The following is a 23963-nucleotide window of genomic DNA, read 5'->3' as shown; positions in this document are numbered from 1 at the left end:
ATAAAAAAAAAAAGCTACCTATTGACACATTCAACACTTTACAGTCACAGCTCAGCTATGAAATATAAATTAAAAAGGAAAGGATAAGACATATGCATAAAAAATTCATAAACCTATATAGTAAATGAGTATATAGAATTAAGTACAGTTAAAATTATAAATAATTAAGCAATTAAATTTAAGAATGACTGATATAAAATAAAACTTAATTTAGCATTTTTGCTATGGCATACTCTATGTTATGGAGAATTTATAATTAAAAGCATTCTACCCATGGAAGCCCCCTAAAATTTGCCACTTTGTATTGCTCTGCTTTAAAAACATTGTTCTCATATTGGCCATTATACATAAAGCTTCATAGATTGTTTGGAAAGGTATATATGCCTTGTTCCTTAAGTAGAAGACTATATTTTAAATATTTCAAGTTAAATCCATCCCTCTGGTATTTTATACATATCTTGATTTAGCCAACTGTCATATTTTGAAAAGATATACATAATAGTGCCTAGTAACATAAGTGAAATTTTAAATAATCCTTTATCAAAAAAGCATTTTCATTTGAATAGATAAAAATATTTATATACGGTTAAGTAATACCCATCATTTAGTTTTTTAATAGGTCTGGATTTGTAAATAATCTATACGCCCATACTTTGTTCTAATCGATGAATCACTCAGTATTTCCCTCCATTAAGTTATATCAATTAAAAATGAGTTTTTAGGCCAATAAAGGACTTTAAAAGCCAAAGGTCAAGGCTTCTGTATGTTGTTTTTTTATGAATTATGATTAAAGATGAATATAAGATGAAATAAACATTTTTCTTGTAACTCAACCTAAGCTATCTGTCACATGGTCCTAGCTTGGCTTCATTAACTAAAGCATGACGTTAACGAAGAAAAGGATACAAGTTCAATCTATGTAAGGATCATCTTCATTCTATTCTATGAACAGAAAGACTGAAGGCTTATACATATTGCCAATGAAAACAGTGAAAAAAATACAAATTCATCTTGTCTATGAAAAGAAACATTTGCTTATTAGGAGCTCTTAGCACAATCTACACATAAGCACAACATATGATTCCATTATATATCTAAATCTATACTTAGAAACAAAATTATAGGGGTGCCTGGGTAGCTCAGTCAGTTAAGCATCCGACTTCGGCTCAGGTCATGATCTCATGGTTCATGGGTTCAAGCCCTGCCTCGGGCTCTGTGCTGACAGCCCAGAGCCTGGGGAGCCTGTTAGGGAATCTGTGTCTCCCTCTCTCTCTCTGCCCCTCCCTCTGCTCATGCTCTGTCTCTCTGTGTCTCAAAAATAAATAAAAAATGTTTAAAAATTTTTTTAATAAAAAAGAAACAAAATTATAAAAATGTCATTCCTATTCTCCCTAGCCATAAATTTACCTACACAAAGTTTAACTTAATTATACTTGCTGTGATATTGGATAGACCTGTCTTTACAGAAAAATTGTATTCAACCAATTTTTTTTTACCTCTTTAACACTAAACACAATAATATGGTCTTTAATAATTCATCTGTATTGAATATCATGCCTTTGGATTTGGGATTTATATAGCTTTTTGTGTATATTCATTTGTCTGTTTCCATTTGAACAAAAACTTGATGAAATTTTTTTAAATGCCATTTTCTTCCTGATCTCTGATAAATGTAACTGCTGGGAACTATGTGCACAGCTTAAGTTAAGGCAGCTTCTCAAAGGGAGTGTGAAAATAGCTCACAGTATTTGGGGAAAAAATAAGATTCTGATTTAAAAGAAAACAACTTTTAGAAGAGAGCAGAATAAAACTAGAATGCAGCCCTTTTTTAAATAGTCTAATTCATTGTGACTTGCTAGATAGAATTCTGTAGTCAAGATGAATTAAAAAATATATGGCATGATGAATTTTTAACACCTTATCTTCCTCTATATAATAAAAAATGTAAAATAAAAACAAAGGGAAGTAGTGAAACAAAGTAGCTACTTAAAAGACCTTTCAGTAAAGTACCCTCTAGCCAAACATTATCTCGAAGCTTGTTGGACATTTCATTAGGAATTTAGTGCACATTGTGCTTTTGCTATTCCTTTCTGTCAAGTCATTAGCTGAAAATAGGATAATATCTGGGGTTTTACAAGAGCTATTTGAAGATTCAGAGTCAATTCAGAAAGCAAGTTTTATATAGAACATGTCACTCCCTATCCCCGCCCCTCCACATAGTGGATTTACTCTACCTTTAGTTGGAGCACCAGATCCATTCGATATTTTCCAAGAGGGTTTATGTCATTTAGAATCAAAGCAATGATGATATCAATCCCATTGGATTCATGAGTAGCAATACACGTCTAGAAAGCAAAATGTTTGTAAACAATATTTTATTTACAACATAAAAGCACTAGAAATTATCTAACATAAAATAACAGTCACCTTAGTTTTTTTGACCTTTAAAATATAATTAAGATTTAACTTTGAAGTCAAGGATTTAAGTTTCCTTTGTTCTTTTATATAGAGTCTTTTAATTGATTAGTTTTGATTAAATGGCTTTGAATGCAGAACACTGAAAGAGACCGTGTGTAACAGGTGTCTTTTATTTTTAACATGTTTATTTATTTATTTTGAGAGACAGAAAGAGAGAGTGAATGGAAGAGGAGCAGAGAGAGGGAGAGAGAGAATCCCAAGCAGACTCCGTGCTGTAAGCATAGAGCCTGGTGCCGGACTTGATCTCACAACTGTGGGATCACATGACCTGAGCCAAAATCAAGAGGAACGCTTAACCAACTGAACTCACCCAATAGGAGCACTCTATGTATTATTATGAACTCACCCAGGGACCCCAGGTATCTTTTAAAATGAACCACTTTTATAGACTTTGAAAGAATTTCAAAAATTAAGTTAAATACTCTTTCAACCAACAAATTCCAATATTCCCTACAATGGAGGAGTGCCTTAAATTCAGAATTTTAAGACCTGATCTCTCCTGGCTAAGAGAATATTCCCATTTATGAAAGTAGTGTTTGTGATATGCCTAAGGTCTGCAAGTCAATGTTATTGGCACTGATGTAGCATACCAATTTATCTGGTACTTAGTACTCAGTGAGTCACAAATGATGTTGCCGCACGTGCTGGGTGGCAGCAGACAAGGCATACAGGTGCCTTCCAATGTTCTGGGGACATCCTGTCCATGATGATGGCTAATGAGAAGTTGCAGATTCCTTAAACCTGAGTGATTTAGAGAGGAACCTTACTTGGGGAAAGTTTATAAAACATCCTGAGAGATAAATATCAGTATTTTGAAGTTAAGGTCTACTGTGCCCCGATTCTGAACTTAATTCAATTTATAGAACTTGAAAAACAGAAACCTGTGGGTTGGAGTTTGTGGAATTACATGTTATAATGCAGCACCCAGTCAAGGGGGTTGAAAAATGGAAACTCGGGTGGAGTTAAATGAGCAAGAGTAAAATCAAGGTAACTCTGGAATGACTGCCATTTTTCAGAATGGGCTTCATTTCTCCTTTTGCACAAAATTTTTTTCACTCCCATGACACAAAGGAAAGGTGTCCTCTATTCATCTTCTACATTTCCTGAGGTTCTGATCATTAAAACACTTGCTAGACTTAGAGGCAATCGATTTGCAGATCATTTCTGGAATTTTCTGGCAACATTCTTTTCTCGCACACATTTTCAGAGCACGGGGTTCAAAGTAAGTATATTTTTAGATATGGGATTCATGTCATTATTATTACTTATATAGTTTTATTATGTTATTTTATTATTAGTTTTTACTTTTAGAGCTTACCTGACTTAATAAATGATTTTTAAAACTCAATTTCATCCATTTATAAGACCAAAAGTGGGGAATATGTGTTTGGCATTACAGGTATACATGTTTTCACCAACAACAAAACCAAATCTCTAAATCTACATATTTTTCCTTAACTTTAAATCAATAGTTAAGTTTTCTTGTATCATTACCCTAGGAGACTGAAATACAATCCAGGAAAATCCAGGGCAAAATCTGAAAAGTCCTTTATCAGGGAACATGTGCATTGCAGAGGGGAGAAGAGTATCCTCATAACAAATTCTTTATGTCAGCAATTGTTGAGTTTTTATCCTACATACCTCTGTATGTATGCATATGTGTGTGCACATGTTTATGCATTTTTTGTGCATATGTCATATAGTTTGCAATAGAAAAGCAGCAGTTTTTTTCACACTTCTCTCTACGTTATGCACTGATGTTTGGTCCCAATGGCTACTTTAAAATTTATTTCCAAAGACGTTTACAACCCGAAAACTTTTTCTTTCAGGGTGAATCCATGCTTGCAATGGTAGCCCCATAATTAAGTGGATGTGAATGGTCAATTAATAAACTCTAGGGTGGCTCCCCTCCCTTTACTAGTTCACATGTCCTATCTTCTACTCCCACAATGTGTCCTTGATATCCAAGAAAATGGAATCAGGCAAACATTCTGGAAGAGAGAGGTAAAATTTCACCCCGGGAAAGGTAATACAGTCAAAAGCGCACTCTTTTTAGACTCCATCAAAATCCTGAGTTTTAGGAACAGCTCTACAATTTACTGATTCCATCACTCTGAGACAATAGAACATCACTTAACCTCTGAGTCAGAGCCTATTCATCCACAAATGGGAGCAAGAAGACCTATTTCCTAATTTTGTGAATATAAAGGAGATAATATATACTGCCCACTGCAGTGCAGTGGAAGGAGCCAAAGGGAGTGTGTTCTACGAATCCTGGAAAAGAATCATTGAAGATGAAAACCGAGCAACGATGAAGAAATGCCTTTTACTCTTTTTGGTAGGTCTGATTTTTATCTGGAACATTTTCATGGGAAATTTCTTTTACAATGAAATTAAATAAAAATATGGCATAGTATTTGCTAGTCTATAATTCAGTCTTTGTATGTTTTGTGAGAAAAGTAAAAATATCTGGCAAAGCAAGAAGAAAGACCTTTTAAATGTAGACAAAGGTTGGCTCCTTCACCAATTTGATCCTTTTGCTAATTCGTCATGAATACTTTTGCGTGAAGAGCTGCTTTCACGGTTACCTGATTTTCATGGCATGGGCCCTGGCAATACTCCGTCAAGCTCTCCAGAGTCTGGTTGACCAGCACTACATTCTTCTCATTGATGTAGAGACCCAATAGGCCCAGGCCACCGGTGGTACTTCCACAAATGCAGTCCAAAAACTGAAGGGTCTCACAGACAAGGTTATAATTTGTTTTGTTGTTTTGATTCCTCAAGAAGTTCTGAAGGCAAAAGAAAATATACCTGAGGGGTTAAAAGAAATCACTGTGCTAATTGTTTTCAGCTCTCTCACTATGTGTGTTTTTCTAACTCAAAAATATCCCCGTGGCAATGTGGAATGGAATTGCTTTTTATAAGAAAGTGTTCACATTTATTAAATTTCCCCTGGGTTTAAGAAAAAGACTCTTAAGTTTTTCCTCAAGAATCTAAATTTCTCAGTATAGTTCATAACAAACATTTCTCAGTGTCATTATCTTCAAACTATATGGACAAGGCAAAAACAAACAAACAAACAAAGAAGTAGTAGGAAAAGGAGAAGGGAAAAAGAAACTAGAAAGAAGTTCTTTAGGGAAGGAAGCAATCAAATTTTCAAGTAAAGGATCCCTCGTAAACAGTGCAGCTTCAAACAGTGGATGATACAACCGTTATGGAGGGCAAGTTGGAAGCACCTATTAAAATTTTCAGTTAATATACAATTCCACTTCCTAAGTTACCATATTATATCTATATCTATATCTATATCTATATCTATATCTATATCTATATTATATACCATATATATGGTAACTTATATGTATATATATATAATACATGCACATAAGACTACAAAGAGGTTCCCTGCACACTGCTTATTAATAGCAAAAACTGGAAACCATACCATACCTATCATAATGCAACTGGTTTAACAAATAATAGTACATCTAAACATTGGAATACTGCAAAGCTATAAAAATGAGGTACTTCAATATATACTGATATAAACACAGTCTAGTAATAATTTCGTAATAAGGTGTATTACTAAATGAAAAAAGTAACTCGAAGAACATTATATAATCTAGTTTTTTTTTAAGTTTACATGTACAGATCGATATGCTTCTATGTACGTAGAAATTTCTCGAAGGAAGTACAACTGTTAACGTAATTTCTTTGGGAGAGTAAACCTGGTGAAAGGGGAGGCAGAGAGGGCAAGTTTTATTTTTATTTTATTTATTATTTATTTTTATTGATTTATTATGTAATTTACTTATTTGAATTTGTTCCAACCACTTATCTTTGTTTAGGGGTTTTTTTGTGTGTGATTTTTTTCCACTTTTTTATTGTGGCAAAATAGATATAAAATTTACCATCTTAAACATTTTTAAGTGTATAGTTCAGTGGTATTAAATATATTCATAATGTTGAGCTACCATCACCATCATCCATTTCTAAACCTCTTTCATCTTGTAAAACTGAAACTCTATACCTATTAACGTCTCATTCTCCCCTCCCCCTCCCCCTGGCAACCACTACTCTACTTTCTGTTTCTGTCATTTTGACTACTCTAAATATGTCATAAAAATAGAATCACACAGTATTTGTCTTTATGTGACTGATTTCATGTCACTTGGCATAATATCTCAAGGGTGATACATGTTGTAGCCTATGTCATAATTTTCTTCCTTGGTAAGGTTGAACAGTATTCCATTGCACCCATATACCACATTTTGTATACCTATCTGTTGATGGACATTGGGGCAATTCTATATATTAGCTATTGTGAGTAAGTCTACCATTTGTCCTATTAAAACAAAGGTTTTTTTTTTTATAAGTAGCATTTTCCAAACTGTTTGATCCCACACTCCTGTAAGAAAAATATTTGATCAGATACTATGTATCTATCTGCTACATGGACAGACCAAGTGGATCAGCATAAGCATGTAGGCATATATCCAGTATCTTCCCTCTGGAAGTAATACGCTGGTCTCTGTCCGGCCCAGGTCTGCAGCAGCCCTCTCCACGATGTGGTCCACAAGACTCATAGCTTCTACCACTTATTAATTCCTGAGCTTCTCCTCTCCTTGAAGGATATTTAATGCAATTTACATGAATCTACTATCTCTTACCAACTCAGAACACCTGCACTCTAGGCTCTTACTAGAGAACACAACTTCAAACTCTGCTCTCTCTAATCCTGGACATATGCTGTTAGAGACTATTGCACCTTTCACGTAATTATGCCACAGTGACATGAGCAGTGTGCACCAACAACGAAAAAAACAAGAGGCGAAGATTCCTAAGCACTGCTAAGTCCACCTACTTGACAAAGAAAAATGTACCAAAGAAGATGTAAGACCGGGATATTCATCTACAAAGGTATCAACCTTTACTGTCCTAAAAAATCCTCTTGTATATTAACTGTCTCTAATGAAGACATAAATATACTCTGTATCTTCACTCAAGATATATGAATTGAAAAAAAAAAAAGATATATGAACTGATTTGGAAATGATGAAAGCCCCTGTATTTACAAAACCATGAGAGGTATAGTTGAGGCAAATGTGACCTTACTCAACAAATACCAGAATATTAGGAATAGATAATGCTGAGGCTAAACAGATGTGAATTGAGGATACAAAGGATGATACTGTACAAGCCTGATTTTTTCACACATAAAGGAATTTTCCCTTCATTTTCCTTCACTTAGATGCAAAAGTTTCTTCCCGACTCAGAAGAGCACCATTGGTTTTATTGATTATCTCTCCAGAGCTACACATTAGTTTCATTGGAATTTAGTTACCTACAATCACAGGCCGTATTCTCAACTATTACACAAAATAGAACAAATACCTGCAGCTCCCGGTTGTGATTCTCACACAGCAACTGCAGAAACCTCAGTATGGGCTGCATGATGGCAATTGCAGGACTCATGGTTACTTCCTCGGCAGACTTTTCCTCGGCATTTCCTGCTTCGGATCCTGCACACATCATGTCGATTTCTGGATCCATTTCTCTTCGGTATGCACAATACGCTTTGGAGGTTGCCGAAGAAGCTTCTGTTAATTGCCCTTTCATTCCCTCTTTTAAAAGTAATGATGAATCTCTCACTGAAATAAAACAGTACTCTTAGATTTCTGAATTAGCTTCCTTTTGCCAATTAAAAAACAAGACCTCCAGTTACCCAAATACTCTAACAACTGAATCAAAAAACATTTGACAAGAGGTGCAACAATTTCTCCCAAAATAATCTAGCAACTACAGAATTAAATTTGCACAGGACATTAAAAAAAAAATCTGAATGTTCAGCCAATTTCAGAAGGGCTTGTGTCTTTCTGATAAATATAAAATATGAGAATTCTTGAATACAAGAAGGTGGGGGAAAATATGGCAAACTTCAAAATGTTATGTTTATATGATTTGTATTAACTTCAATGATGACTTTGTTATTCCAAATACCAAGAATCTTTCATTACAGTAAGGTGCTGTAACTCCTATTCTTAAAATTTGGGTTTCATGAATACTCAAAAGGTTTGGGCAGTTGCTCTTTACCATGCCTTCCACAATGAAGTCAAACTTTTCAATGTCGCTTGTTCCTTTGCGTTAATAATGCCTTGTTTGAATTTGGTCCTACAAAGCTGTTTCAAGGTCAGCCCCGTGGCCATAGGATTTTAAGGATGGAGCTCCATACACAGAACCACAGATGGGATATTGAGATGAAGGTAAGTGAGATCTAAAGGTGGTGTGACCTTCTTTTTTCTCTATTCCCCCACGTACTCAACTATCTCTTTACCTCTCATTCGTGGACCAGATGTCATCAATTCATTGTCATCATCCCTTTTTTTGTTACCTAAGTCTATGGTATTAACGGTCACTGTTGATCTTATCTCTTTCTGAGCAGCCTTCATTCGGTCATACAGAACTTTGAAGAATTTTTCTGACTTTTTTTGTTCATGTAATTGCTGGTAGAAGGAGTACTGCAAGAAAGCATATTTTAAGATATCAACACCCAAGGGGACAAAAATAGTGCTTTCTTGCTTGAAATAAATATAAACATTATGAATAAAAGCACACATTTCATGTGCTGCCCATTATTTCATAAATTAGCAGCCTTTGCCAGTCTCCTGTACTATTTAACATATACTAACAATAACTTGTGTTTGCTTAGCACTTTCCAGTAAAATCCAATATATTTTCCTGTTATTTAATTCACCTTTAGTGATTATTTTATTTTAAAAATTTATAAGTGCATTGTAAGAAGTTGTATGCAAGGAGTGCCTTGATTTTTATAATATTGTAAACTCATGTCTTGATTCAACACATATTTATTGAGTGCCTACTACGTGCCAGGCCCTTGCTACTACGAGGCATAGAACAAAAAGGAAAAGCCACCACAATCCCTCCCCTCATAAGTGTGTCACCTAGAGTGGAAAACAGCCACTAATCCAATGATCATGCTGTCTAAATGCGGGTTTACGTAGAGTTACAAAGAGTTATTTTTCTCTTTATCTAAATTATAGTACATTTAATTTAGAATGTGTTACCATGGCAGCCTCACTCACAGGAACCCACTGATAGATAGGCCCTAAGTTTTTTTGGTACTTCATTAGCTACACTGCTTTGCATGGGGTCTAGGACAAGCCTGCCATAAGATGCATAAAATGGATTCTGCTTTAAGAGTGAATAATGATGTAGAAAGAGCTCAACACCAAAACAATGATAAAATATGTCTTAGTGAGAGGTAGAAATACTAAGCCTTGAGAATATCTATCTAATCACTGTCTGCTTAGTGACTTATGGCAGTATCCAGAAGAGGTAGGAGATGGGAAAGGTGATATGTACCAGGTAAAATAGAATTTGAAATAAAGTAAAAAAAATAAATGAAAATAATTCTAGTAACTATACTGATGGAAAGAAAGTTATATAACCTTAATGAGAGATAGTGTGAAGAAAACATGAAAAGTAATGACTACCTAATCAAGTACAATGAACCATAATCCAGCAAATGGAAACAACTAATTCTGGTGAGTTTGGCTCCTGTACATAGGCTTTCTTAAAAGAATGCTTAGAACCATGACCCATAGGTCCTGGGACTTGCAGGTAAAACTAATGACATCAAGTCTTGAAATGGATGTCTGTCCTGCAATTTTCAATGTGAACAATGTATGAGTAAAGAGCAATTTATGAAGCCTTAGGAGTCGCCTTCATACCTAAAAGGTGGAAGCTCTAAGCAGGAGGCTAGCAAACCCTCAAGAAAGCAGGACAAAAAGCCACAGTAACCATAGCAACTACAGGGAAACAGTCACACTGGTTCCATTAATTCAAAGGATAAATGCAGCATTTACAGACCTCTACAGTCCCACAAATTAAGCTGATGCTTAAATCCTAATATTTTCAATATAACCAGGTTAAAAGGTGAAAGGAGTTCCCAATATATTAATGAGGAAGTTATAGGAAATTTGTGGCTCTATTAAAGCAAAGTTTTATAATTTATTTAGTTCCTTGAAATACATGATCTCATTGATACTTTCAATACAACTGTGTGATAGAGAGTAATCTTATTTCCATTTTATAGATCAATAAGATAAAGTTTAGTAAAGGTAAATGACTTGCCCAACATTACATAACTAGTAAGTGGTAAAGCTAGGATTTCAATCTAGATTCTCTGTCTTTAAATCATTAAATTTATAAAGTAACCTCTTAAGCTCAAAATAATTGGTCATTTACGTAGACCACACCTTTTTAAAACCAGGGCACTACAAAGCTGAACAGTGTGTCTTTAACAAAAATAAAAAGTATGTTTTATATATACATATATAATCTCAACAGGCAGCATAAGGATTTCCCTTGTAGAAGATATGGTTTTTGATTAGGAAACTGTTTCCATAAGCTTGAGAGTATAAGGGGAAACTCTTGAGGCTTTTTTCAGGAACCAAGGATGATGGACCAACAGATCTATATGGGAGAGGAAAGACTTTCCCCCCAAGAAGGATGGGGAAGAGTAGAAGAGCGAAGGCAGAGAAGGAACATGAAGTGAGGAACTAGAGATGAAGTGAGCTTAGGATAATGATGCAGGGTGAATCAGCCAGCAAAATTTACCAGGAGTCAGGAAGTAGAAGGTTATTTCAGAAAGGAGATGTTTATAGTGGTTAAGAGCACCAATCCTGGAGCCAGTCCACATGGGTTCGAGTCCTGACTCTCCCTATAACTAGCCATGTGAGCTTGGTAAGGAGCTTAGACTGTCTACCTCAAATTCTTCTTTGGTAAAATGAGATGATATATGTTACCCCACCAGCTGTTGTGAGAATTAACCAAGTTAGTACATATAAAGCACTAAGAACAGTGCCTGGTATTTAGTAGGTATTATCTTCATTATTGTTATTGGTGTTCCGTTTGAAATTAAAATAGAAATACCTCTCCTATCCTCCCCTTCAACCAATCTTCAATAATGTACATTAGACACATAAATTGGCTTATGTAGCTAGAAGGGTATAAAGTAAGGAGGGGAATCAGATTCCTACCCCAGTACTATAGACGTAGGAGTGTCAGGTCACTAGTGCCTAAGGGCACCGTGACAATGTAAAACCCTCTGGGGACTGCCAGGAGTCTTGGGGAGGAGTGGATTTTAGACTGCTAAAGGTAAAGGAACAGGATTCAAGTTGACCTCAGTGAGACCTTTTAGAGACAGAAGCACACAGCTGCTCTCTGGGTTACACCATGATATAGTTAAGTGACAAACCTAAAAAAGGGATGGCTGGTAAATGACATTGTCATAACCCATCTTTAAAAAAGGCTTTCATATACAAAAATAATTTAATGCTTTTTCATCAACAAATATTTGCTGAATGGCGATAAAGCACATAAATGTCAGAGACCGGACATGATCTACTTTAAGAAAGATGAAATTTAATTGGAGAGGCAAAATGTCATACAAATAACAACAAAACAAAGTAGCACAGGAAGAGTGCCAAGTAAATATTAAGGAAACAAGTGTTATGGGAGCTCAGATAAAGGAGTGGTTGTCAAGGCCCATGCCAGATAAGGAAGATTTTGTGAAGGGGGTAGAATTTGATTCAAACCATTCATTCATACAGCCATCACTCCTGAACATTTACTGGGCCAGACATGGTGTCAGACACAAGGGATCCAAAGATGAACCACATGGGGTCTCAATTTTTTAAGGACTTTCCATTTTATAGATCAATAAGATAAAGTTTAGTAAAGGTAAATGACTTGCCCAACATTACATAACTAGTAAGTGGTAAAGCTAGGATTTCAATCTAGATTCTCTGTCTTTAAATCATTAAATTTATAAAGTAACCTCTTAAGTTAGAGCCTGGTGTACACATGAAAAGGCACAATAAAGTGGCCAAAAATGTCACTGAAGGCATCTGCAGGATACAGCAGGAGCATATAGTAACCACTGGACAATTCTGCCCAGGGGGACGTGGGATCAGAGAAGGCTTCCAAGAGAAGCTCATGAGTTGGGTCCTCCTGGAGGAGAAAACAACGTAAGAGAAATAACACAACACATATGAGGAACGATGAAGAGCTTAGTATAGCTGGTGTGCAGGAGACAGGACAGAGGAGGGAGGAGGTGGGATAAGAAAGGAAAATGGGAAAATGTAAAGAGATTAAATCATGAAGATCTTATGGACTTTGTTAGGGAGTTTACCTTTATAGGGCAAGTGACTGATTTTAAGCAGAAGAAAAACATGTTTTTTGGAAAGATAGCTTTGGAGGCAAAGTGTAGAATGATTTGGAGAAGCACAGAACTGGGATCAGGGATACCTCCTGAAAGACACCATGGCCCAGGAAAAGATAAGAAGGATGGATAATGAAGGCTGGATATGGAGAGATCGAAAGCACAGTGTGGGTATGAGACATGTTAACAGGGCAGAATCACAGAGATTGGCCTTCAATGAGATGTTCAGGAAGGGAGTGAGGATGAGTAGGCTGAGGTCAAGGTGGGTTTTCAACTTCTGGCCAGATATCCGTGTGGATGGACTGCCAGTCACTGAGGGAGGCAAAGTAAGAGGAGAAGTGGGTGGATGGAGAATAAGAGTGGATTCAGTGTGGGACATGTTGAGTTTAAGGTACCTGTGGGACATCCCACAAGATATTTCTGGAAGATAGCTGGAGGTAGAGTCTATTGGTGCACAGAGTGGGGAATCATCAGCATCGAATGGAAGTTAAAGATGCAGAAATGAATGAGGTCAGGCTGAAGGAACAAGCAAAATAAACAGAGGAGAGCCCAAAGAAACTTGGGAGACATCAGGATTCAACAGTTAAGTAAATCAAGAAGAGCTTACACAGAAGGCTAAGAAGAAATGGCAGGAGGTGAGAAGAGAGTGGTGTCCCAAGACCTAAGCTGAAAAGGTTTCAAAACCAAAGAAAAAGTCATCAGTGACAACTGCCACAGAAACATGATGTGAAAAGGGACTAAAAGGTATTTGAGGGTTCAGGGAACTTGTCAAGAATCTTAAAGTAGAACAGGAAGCTTCTGACAGAAGCTGGGTTATTCTGTAGCAATATGAGGACATAAATAGACGTACATATGTATGGAGGGTGAAAGATGATCTCATCTGATGACCCTATGTGGTCCAATAACAGGAATCTAGAAGATACTTTATTGGCAAGGATTGCTTCTATCTTGAGATGCAAAAAAAAAAAAAAAAAAAAAAAAGAATTCCTTCACTACTGTCTGGATAATCTACATCTCATATTATGTAGTTGCCTAGACAATTTCTTTAGAAAGTCCCAAGTGAATATCTGGTTGTGGAAGACAAGACTACTTCCAAGAAAACCCACACAAATCCCTCCACCACCCACTTTCCCCAACGTCCCTCAGAGGAGTTTGTGCTGAAGCTTCACCACCACAAGACTTTTCAAAATTTGTTTTTCGACTAAGAGGGATCGGCGTTTGGGAGATGCTTTTTGGTCACCGTGACATCTGTTGCTCATGAGGCCTTTATTCCTAAAGCCACCTGCTATTAGATATTGTGAAACTTCTGTTGTTCATTGCATTTAGTGGATTAATAAAGGAAAATATCCTGGCTTTCAATTAGATAGGGTTTCTATTTGCCATGAATAGGAAAGGTTGATTCTGCCATTTCCAATTAGCTGTAAGCATAGCTTCCTTCTCCAACCGAGACAAACCTGGAAAGAGCAGGTTTAGTGAGTGGCAGGACAAGGAGGAAGATGTGTGTTCTCTGGGAACACTCGCCAGCACTGTCCTCTGGCTCACCCAGTGTGCTCTGCCTTTGGGAGTGCAGGAGCCCAGGGGCAACTGGTAAGAGTTTCAAAGTGAAGTGTGTGCTTTTTGAGAAAGCGTGGCTGATGATCCCTGCATGCAGGTGGTAACAGCTTTCAACTCTCCTCTCCTAGGATAAATGAATGAATGAAATTGTTCTTCTCTCCCTGGACCAGTGAGAATTCACTTACTCAGAGGGATCAGGGTAATAAGCACTGGGAGATTTGGGGCATCGAGTAAAGGTGCTATTCTAAACTTCTAGAAAAGTAAATGGAAGGGGATGTGCTGATAGGGGTGGTCAATGTTACTAAAACCTGATTGATGCCAAATACTGTGTGAGGTGTTTATATATATTAGCTCATTGAATGAATCTATCTATCTATTTTTACATTTAATTCTTAGATGAGTCAAAATGTTGTTTTTCTCTGCTGAAAGTTCCCCTCAACAAATCAGAATTTCTGGTATGATGTTAGAAAGGATGCTTCTGAGGAATGTTCAGCTTCACTGAATAATTTGTGAAGGTCTGTAGTTTCTACAGTAAATTAAATAAATTTATAAGGAAAATATGAAAGTTGCTAGGTTTTTTTTTTAAGATAGTCATGAGAAGGTAAGAGAAAAAGACATTACTTTCCTTGGTTTCTATGACAAGTAAATAAGAAATACAAATAACCAACATAATGCTCATCATGATAAACAGATACCTGAGTTTGTGTATTTCCTCCTTCGAGCAAGGCAATGCCAAGTAAAATTCCTTCTGAAAAAATTCTGTCATTTTTGGTGTTCACTATAACATCAATGACAAGTTCAGATGCACCTTCTTTATCCAGTAGACACTGAATATCTGACATTGATATCCCCATCTTATCTGAATCTTGTCCCGAAAAGCTCCCTGTGATTAGCAAAAATAAATAAGTAAAACTTAATTACAGACATTATTAGTACGTAACATTTTTGAATTCTTAGACCTTAAAAATATTTATCATTGAGGGCGCCTGGGTGTCTCAGTCGGTTAAGTGTCCAACTTCGGCTCAGGTCATGATCTCACGGTTGGCGGGTTCAAGCCCTGTGTCAGGCTCTGTGCTGACATGACAGCTCAGAGCCTGGAGCCTGTTTTAGATTCTGTGTCCTCTTCTCTCTCTGCCCCTTGCCAGCTCACATTCTCTCTCTCTCTCTCTCAAAACTAAATAAACATTTTAAAAAAATTTTTTTAAAAGAATATTTATCATTGGAATTTTTTCCCTTCCCCATTAAATATAATAGGGGCTTGGGTTTAAAAAATGTCAAAAGTTTGTAATAGTGCTTTTCAAGTGAATTTTTTATATTTATGCTATTTTAAGTTAAATACCAGCATAGCACCAGCAGAAAGACATGTGACTAGAATCCTAGAACGAGGGGCAAATGATCAGTCTTACCTCCCCCTTGTGCAGATTTGCTGTAGGTTCCAGAGAGGTGTCCATTGATACCAACTCCATAGTCTCCTTTAAAGTAGCGATTCAGGAGTATTTTTCTTAATGTGTTGCCCTAATAAAAGGGATAAGAAAAGTGTTTCTTATTGTTTCTCTTTCTAATGAAAAGGGAAAGTAGCAGTACATTAAAATGCCCACTCAAGATGCATTTTATCAATGATGTTGATATGGAAGAATTAATTTTATATAGAATATTTTCCGAGATGAAAATTTGCAAATGCTTCCTAAGAAAATGATTTTGCTTCTCCCAGAAATAAAGAACAAACGAGTACTTTCCACGAAATGTACTGAGAAAATCACAACAGATTGTACTAAGAAAATCTATGCACTATAAATTTAAGATTGCCTCAAAGGCTGAGGGTCCTAGTGTTGTTAAGAATATTAGTGATGCCTAAAGAAGACACAGTTTAATAAACACCCTGAGAATTGGAAACCAAAAGCCCTATTTAAGAGGAGATTGGTAAATAGAGCCAGGAAAGTGCTGGGTATACAACAGGTGCTCAAAAAATTAAGCTTGATAAGACAGAGTGAATATATTTAAATTCCAAGGGCTTTATTCAGAAACTGATGGGCAAAAGACAAGTGTATTCCTTTATAAAATATGTAATTCAGAATTTCCTAAGTCTTCAATGTTATACTGATTACAAGACACTTTAAAAATACTATATTTTGGGGCACCTGGGTGGCTCAGTCAGTTGAGCATCCGATTCTCGATGCTCTTCAGCTCAGGTCAGTATCCCAGGATTGTGGGATTGAGCACCGCATTGAGCCCCACTTTGGGCTCTGCACTGAGTGTGGAGCCTCCTTAAGATTTTCTCTCTCTCTCTCTCTCTCTCTCTCTCTCTCTCTTTCTCTCTCTCTCTCTCCCTCTCTCCAAATCATGCTCTCCCTCTCTTTCTCTTTAAAAAAATTAAAGTAAAAAAAATAAAATACTATATTTTGCTGGTGTACCTGGGTGACTCAATCGTTTAAATGACCAACTCTTAATTTTGGCTCAAGTCATGATCTCATGGTTCCTGAGATCGAGTCCCTGCATAGGGCTCCATCTGCTTGGGATTCTCTCTCTCCCTGTCTCTCTGCTCCTCCCTGGCTTATGTGCTCTCTCTCTCAAAACAAATAAATAAACAACAACAAAAAAAAATACAATGTTTTGCAATATAGTTCCTTGATGTACATAAGACATACAGATAACTCCAGATCTTCCATTTTATTGGTCTTATTATTTCAATAGACAAGCGATTTTAAGGTATTATTAAAGAATACTTTTAAAAACTAAATTAACACAGCAACTACTGAGGTGTTAGTCCCATCTTGCGGGTAAGAACACTGGGGCCCAAGAGCTCAGGTAACCGGATGTAGATCGTGCAGCTAACAGGTGGTACAGCAAAGAGCTGAACTCAATGCTTGACGGAGTCGCCCAGGCCATTTCCACACACGGTACCCAGGGCCACTCCCCAGGCACACCTTCCAATGCTGTGACACTTTGACACGTGGCCCTCACCGTTTCCTCTCTCTCTCTTGCTCTGGTTAGACCTCCTTCTCATGCTCTGAGGTTTCATCCTCAGCTCTCTTGTCCTGCTGCTCTCCTCGCCTTCCCTTTCCCTGTCAGCAAATTTATCTGATCCCTGGTTGCATAACCACTTCTGCAGTCTGACTGCCAAATGTCTTTCCTCCAGCTCGACCTGGCTCCCCTAAGCTTTTCATCCTGTTTCCACTTAGATTTCCTTATCTTCATCTGGAGTTTCTACTGGCACCTCAAACTCAATTTGTCACAATGGAATGACCTCCTCTTTTTTATTCTTTTTTTTCTTGGAAGTATAATTAACAAAATATATTAGTTTCACGTGTACAATACAGTGATTCGCTAATTCTATATATTACTCCGTGCTCATCAAGATGAGTACATTCTTAATTCCCTCTACCTATTTCACCCATCCCCCACCCACTTCCCCTCTGGCGACCACAAGTTTGCTTTAAGAGTCTGTTTTTCTGTTTGTCTCTTTTTTCCTTTGTTTGCTTGTTCATTTGTTTTGTTTCTTAAATTCCAGATATGAGTGAAATCATATGGTATTTGTCTTTCTCCAACTGATTTATTTCACTTATCATTATACCCTCTAGGCCCATCCATGTTGGTCAAATGGCACAATCTCATTCTATTGTATGGTTTAGTAATATTCCATTGTATATATATATATATATATATATATATATATATATATATACACACACACACACACACACCCCCTCTTTATCCATTCATTTACCTATCTATCCATGGACACTTGGGTTGCTTCTATATCTTGGCTATTGTACTCTTTGTTTTCTTTCATAGTCTTTTTTTAAGATTCTTTATTTTTGAGAGAGAGAGAGAGAGAAGGGACAGAGAGGGGAAGACAAAGAATCCCAAGCAGGATCTGCCCTGTCAGCACAGAACCCGATGTGGGACTTGAACTCACACACTGTGAGATCACAACCTGAGCCTAAATCAAGAGTCGGATTCTTAACCAACTGACCCACCCAGGCTCCCCTCTTAGCTATTGTAAACAATGCTGCAATAAACATAGGGGTGCATGTATTTTTTCAAACTAGTGTTTTTGTTTTCTTTGGGTAAATACTCACTAATTCAATCACTGGATCATATGAAAACTTACTTTTATTTTTTGAGAAACCTCTATACTGTTTTCCACAGTGGCTATACCAGTTTGCATTCCCACCAGCAGTGCACAAGGATTCCTTTTTCTCCACATTCTTGCCAACACTTTTTATTTCTTGTAATTTTGATTTTAGCCATTCTGACAGGTGTAAACTGGTATCTCATGGCTTTAATTTGCATTTCCCTGATGAGTAGTACAATCTACAGATTTAAGGCAACCCCTATCAAAATACCAATAACATTTTTCACAGAACTAAAGCAAATAATCCTAAAATTTGTACGGACCCATAAAAGACCCCAAATATCCAAAGCAATGTTGAGAAAGGAAATCAAAGCTAGAGGTATCACAATTCCAGATATCAAGTTATACCACAAAGCTTTGGTAATCAAAATAGTGTGGTACTAAAGAACAAAAACAGACACATAGGAGATCCCAGAAATGAACCCATGCCTGTATGGTCAATTAATCTATTAAAAAGGAGGCAGTAAGATAAAATGGGAAAAAGACAGTCTCTTCAAAAATGGTGCTGGGAAAACTGGACAGCTACATGCAAATGAATGAAACTGGACCACTTTCTTACACTACATACAAAAATAAACTCAAAATGGATTAAAGATCTAAATGTGAGATCTGAAACTATAACACTCCTAGAAGAAAACATAGGCAGTAATACCTTTGACATTAGCTGTAGAAACATTGTTCTAGACATGTCACTTCACGCAAGAGAAATAAAAATGAAATAAATTATTGGGACTACTCCAGAATAAAAGGCTCTTAAGCAGCAAAGGAAACTATCAACAAAACAAAAAGGTAACCTACTGAATGGGAGAAGATATTTGTAAATGATACATCCAATAAAAGGTTAATATCCAAACTATATAAAGAACTTCTACAACTCAACACCAAGAAAAAACAAACAACCCGATTAAAAAATGGGCAGAGGACCTAAACAGACATTTTTCCAAAGAAGACATACATATGGCCAACAGACACATGAAAAGATGTTCAACATCACTTATTGTCCTTTCTTAAACCTGTTTTCCTTTCAATTTCAATTTATTTTTACATCAGAACCATGTTGATCATTTAAGGCCCCAAACCTAAGAGATCATCTACTAACCCCTTATCTTGACAATGATTTGTGAAATCTTACCTATTCGATCTTTTCAGGTGTAGCTTCCAATAGTGTCTTCGCACATAATATTTTAACTGAACTGAACTATATGATGATTTCTCAACCACAGTTTTCTCAGTCTTTCTGCTTTCTCATATGTCATATTCTTTTCTTCCACCTTATGGATACCACCTATCCCCCCTCTTCATTCTACAGATATTCATTAAGTACCTACTCTGTTTTAGACACTATTCTTTTTTTTTTAAGTTTATTTATTTTTGAGAGAGACAGAGAGTGTACAAGCAAGGGAGGGGCAGAGAGAGAGGGAGAGAGAGAGAATCCCAAACTGGCTCTGCATTATCAGCACAGAGCCCAGCACAGGGCTCAACCTCACGATTCACCTGAGCCAAAATCAAGAGTGGGACACTTAACCTACTGAGTCACCCAGGTACTCCTAGACACTATTCTAAGTGAATAATATGTAATCTTCCACTCAAAGTGTTTACAATAAGGTCAGTACCATAACAGGCACATATATTAGGCCCTGTGGAAGCATATAAAACTTTGAAGAGGCTTGACTTTGAAGAGGCTTTATATGCAAATCTCCTCTACTAACCATACAATCATCAGCGCAAAGCTGTCCTGTGCATAGTCGATGCACAACAAATATGTCCTAAATGTCACAGTGCCAAGAATTTTAATAGACACTTAGAGTGTCTGGAGTTCTTTATCCTTAGAGTGACTTTTATTTATCGATAATTAAAATTTTAGCACACAGACATTTGCCATTGTTCCCTATTTCATGTTTTCTTCCTTTAAGACTTTTTCATATAATATTATAGTGAGTAAAGGTGATGCCCAGTCTTGGAAGAAATAGAGAACCTAGAGAATACGTAAGAAAAAAAGAGTCTGTCTGTCTCTTTTTTCTATTAAGAGAAAGCCTTTTGAGTTGAACTAATTTCATCAGACCAAAAAAAAAAAAAAAAAAAAAAAAAAAAGATCTTTCCAAAAGGAAAGGGAAAACAAAATAAAATATTTCTTTGAAGTCAAATGGGCTTTTGCTGTGCATCTTGTTATAGCAGAAGGAGATGTTCTAAGAGAGCTTTGAGACCCATTAACTATGGAGCTATAGTTGTATGTTGGGAAGAAAAATATGAGAATATTTTTATTTAAGTACTAAATTTCTCTAAAGGGTAGCTCAGTTTGTTATAGTAACCATGCTTCTCACCTCTACAGGCCAATGTACTGCTTCTCACTCAAACTCTGTAAGATACAGTTGCCCCACCTACAATAAATAAAGCTGAAAAACATGAAAATGCAGGCCTGTTTTTCTTAAAATCACTCAAGTCCGTGTCACTGTCTGGAAGAGAACCTGCTGTAAACAGAGCTCCTGGGTCCTTGTGAATTAGCTCTCTTTTTAGTCTATGTAAGAGAGCCTTTTAACCACATTACTCCAAGAACCCAACCAAAAGATAAAACAATGGTGTATCTTTTTTAAAAAGGAGAATAGAAAGCTGCATTTTATCCTTTGTTTTTAAAAATGCCCTTTATATTGCGAGAAGAATAAAGCTGTTCAAAACCAACTACCGAGTAGAAGTGTGTCATATCAAATTAAGACAAGCCTCGTATTTGCTATTATTCCTAAATTTTCTTTGGGAAGGTAAAATAAAATCACAGATACTTGTCAGATTCATAAACATCAAAATCAAATGAGTAATTTGATTTTTTTAAATCTTTCTTATCCAATTCCAGCCTTGTCAACAGCATCCATTTTCTAACTATGTAATATTCAGAATGCCATGGAAGGAGGAAAGGACTTCCTCTATCCCTGTTCTTAACTCTGGAGCCACACTGCCTGGGTTCCACTTCTCTTCATGCCACATATCAACTGGGGGACCTTAAGCAAGTTATTCCATCCCCCTCGCCCTCAGTCCCATAACTGTCAAATGGAATAGTCATAATGCTTATCCTCCTTGGGTTTCTGTGATGATTAAATAGGTAAAAACGTATAAGATACTCAGAATAGTTCCCAGCACATAGTAGGTACGACGTAAGTTGTGCAGAGCTGGTGCTATTGCTGCCAGTATTGATATTATCCAGATCACACAACAGTGTTCAATTTACAAAGTGCTTTTGTACAGACTTTCTCACTTCATACCAAACCTTCCCATGTAAGTGACAAAGTTTCTATATCCACTAACGAAAGAGCAAAAATAATAAATGATAAACTACCTGAAAATCCTAATTCGTCCACTATTAACCAGTCCTTGGAATTCTGTCTGTGTGAGCTAATATGTGTACACTGCACTATATAAAATGGACCTTTCTAGAAGTACAACTAAAGTGGAAAAACTCTACTGTGGCTCCAACTCCATGGTTTTCAACAGACACAAACTTCGGCACTAAAAATGAACAAGAATAGGTGCAGATGAATGGGACTCTATTGTTTGTCTTAGTTATCCTCGTTTAAGCTTTGAAAACTCCCGATATTGCTACATGACGAGTCGAGCACAACTGATTTCTTCTGCCAAACACCAAATTCTGACTTGAGGATCAAGGCAAGTCCTGTGTTCACACTTGTCTTAGGGTATCCTTAGTGGCCTACACTATCGGTGATGGGTTACAGTGGTGATAATTCAGATGACAGTCATTTCCACAAATTCCTTTAACTCCAATAAATTAATTTTAGAATTACTGGCAGAAATTCTGGTGCCAGGGTTGTAAATTCTGGTGCCATGGAGCTATAACTGTCAAGGCAGAAATTCGGGCAAGAACGAAAAGCACATTAAGCCATTTTGAAAAGAATTCTACAACAATTGAGAAGTTTGACTTCTATTATACTCACTCTTCAATTCCAAAATGAATTCCTGACTGGGCTTCCCATGGAAGGTGTCCTTGCTGGATGAGGCCAACTAGCAAGAAATGTCCTTTCCAGTCTTTTCAATATCAGAGTCAATTCCAGGCCACAAGACACAGCTTTTAGCCAATGTCTTCATGTGAACACATCCCAGATGTGCTAAATGTAATGGAGCCAAGATAACTAACAACCACCTTCTGAAATTACAACAAAACATCTCCATAAAAAGACATCTTATGTGGCCAGAGCAATCATGCTGACAGTTTGTGAATATCTGGGAGGACCGTTTTTTTCCTGGCCACTTCCTGTTGCACCAACTCCAGTGTATCAAAAATTAAGCTTAGAAATTATTGCTTTTCATGGGTAGAAAGAATAACAAAAGTTTACTAGTCTTAGAAAGGACCAAGGATTTTCTTTGATTTTCCAGAAAGCACAACACTGTTTGCCATAATAGGTTAATAGCTTTAAGAGTGAAAAGTTCAAGGACATGATATTTGAGGTACTGAATCCACATGTGTCCCCTTTCCCTTGGAAAAATGACACATTGAAATAATATTTTTTCCACTGTGGAAAATATAATGAAGACACCATCAAACCATGACAACCACAACCGGAATCCTCGAAAACAAGTCCTCCGTTGGAAATTCGAAAGGTAATGACAACTGCAAACTGGAGATGCTTAATTTAGGGTTTTCCCTCAAAGACTATCGCTTAGCTACTAATCAGTGTGGATGAGATCTGTAAGGAAGTTATTGTATGTACCTGTAGACTCCACATAGACTCTTTTTAACATTAAACCTGGTTTAGCCTAATTGATATTTCCTTAACCTTTTTGTTTAATGATAGCATGTCTGCTTAGATATTTTTCCTCACTTGAATTCCCAGGGGTAAAAAGGTACATTTTTAATTTCAAATAAATTCTTGCAATAGCTGTACCCTAATTGGAATTACATTAGGTCCATCATTATACTCAACTACATCTTCAAGGAACTCCTTTGGGAAAAATGTGGCCAGTCTCCTATAATCTAGCTGTCTAATGGTTTGAATTTCTTAGTCCCTGACTCCAAGCAGTGAAGGCCATTCCTACCCTGGATGCTTCTTCCCAGCTTTCGCAAGATGAAACACACAAACTTCAACAGGAGTAGTTATTATATACATCCACAAAATGCTCTTCATCAATATAACAACATAATCATTGTAATCTTGAAAAACATATGGATGTCTCAACAATTCTAGGAAAAGGGCTTATAAAAAAGACTGGAAAATGTTAAAACAAATTATTCATACACTACTGTGGCAATATACTTCTATCTTCCTTCCTTTTTTTTTTCTTATTCATTGTAAGAACATCCTGCATTTCTACCACATGTCAGGAACTGTTAGGAAAGGGAAGGGGGCAAAAATTTCGGCAGCATATGCTGAAAGAATTTCCAAATATGTAGAGTTAAGGCACATGGCACTGTTTTTCAATATAAATAATCCTCACCAGACCATTTGATTCCATTTGTGAAATTTAAACATTTAAACAGTAAATCATATGTAAACATTTGATGATGATGCTGAAGCTAAAAATGACTTCGGTCATCACTCCAGGATGATC

At 36.6% G+C, this 23963-nt stretch overlaps 1 protein-coding gene across 5 annotated transcripts in view; it reads right to left on the bottom strand.

The window, feature by feature from the left end:
* Positions 1-23963, bottom strand: part of ITPR2 (inositol 1,4,5-trisphosphate receptor type 2) — a 493421-nt gene that overhangs the window by 155997 nt on the left and 313461 nt on the right. For all 5 annotated transcript variants that reach the window (XR_009265827.1, XM_058743294.1, XM_058743295.1 and 2 more), the window contains 6 exons: positions 15685-15793; positions 14974-15161; positions 8813-8996; positions 7873-8129; positions 5067-5267; positions 2235-2345 (listed from right to left, as the gene is read on the bottom strand). Coding sequence is in view for 4 of the 5 variants with exons in the window: in XM_058743294.1 (XP_058599277.1) it covers positions 2235-2345; positions 5067-5267; positions 7873-8129; positions 8813-8996; positions 14974-15161; positions 15685-15793 (1050 nt within the window). In the remaining variant the exon portion in view is untranslated. The remainder of the gene's footprint in view (positions 1-2234; positions 2346-5066; positions 5268-7872; positions 8130-8812; positions 8997-14973; positions 15162-15684; positions 15794-23963) is intronic.

Source organism: Neofelis nebulosa, chromosome 8 (assembly GCF_028018385.1).
Source record: "Neofelis nebulosa isolate mNeoNeb1 chromosome 8, mNeoNeb1.pri, whole genome shotgun sequence".
Lineage (NCBI taxonomy): Eukaryota > Metazoa > Chordata > Mammalia > Carnivora > Felidae > Neofelis > Neofelis nebulosa.
This window is presented reverse-complemented; position numbering and strand designations above follow the sequence as displayed.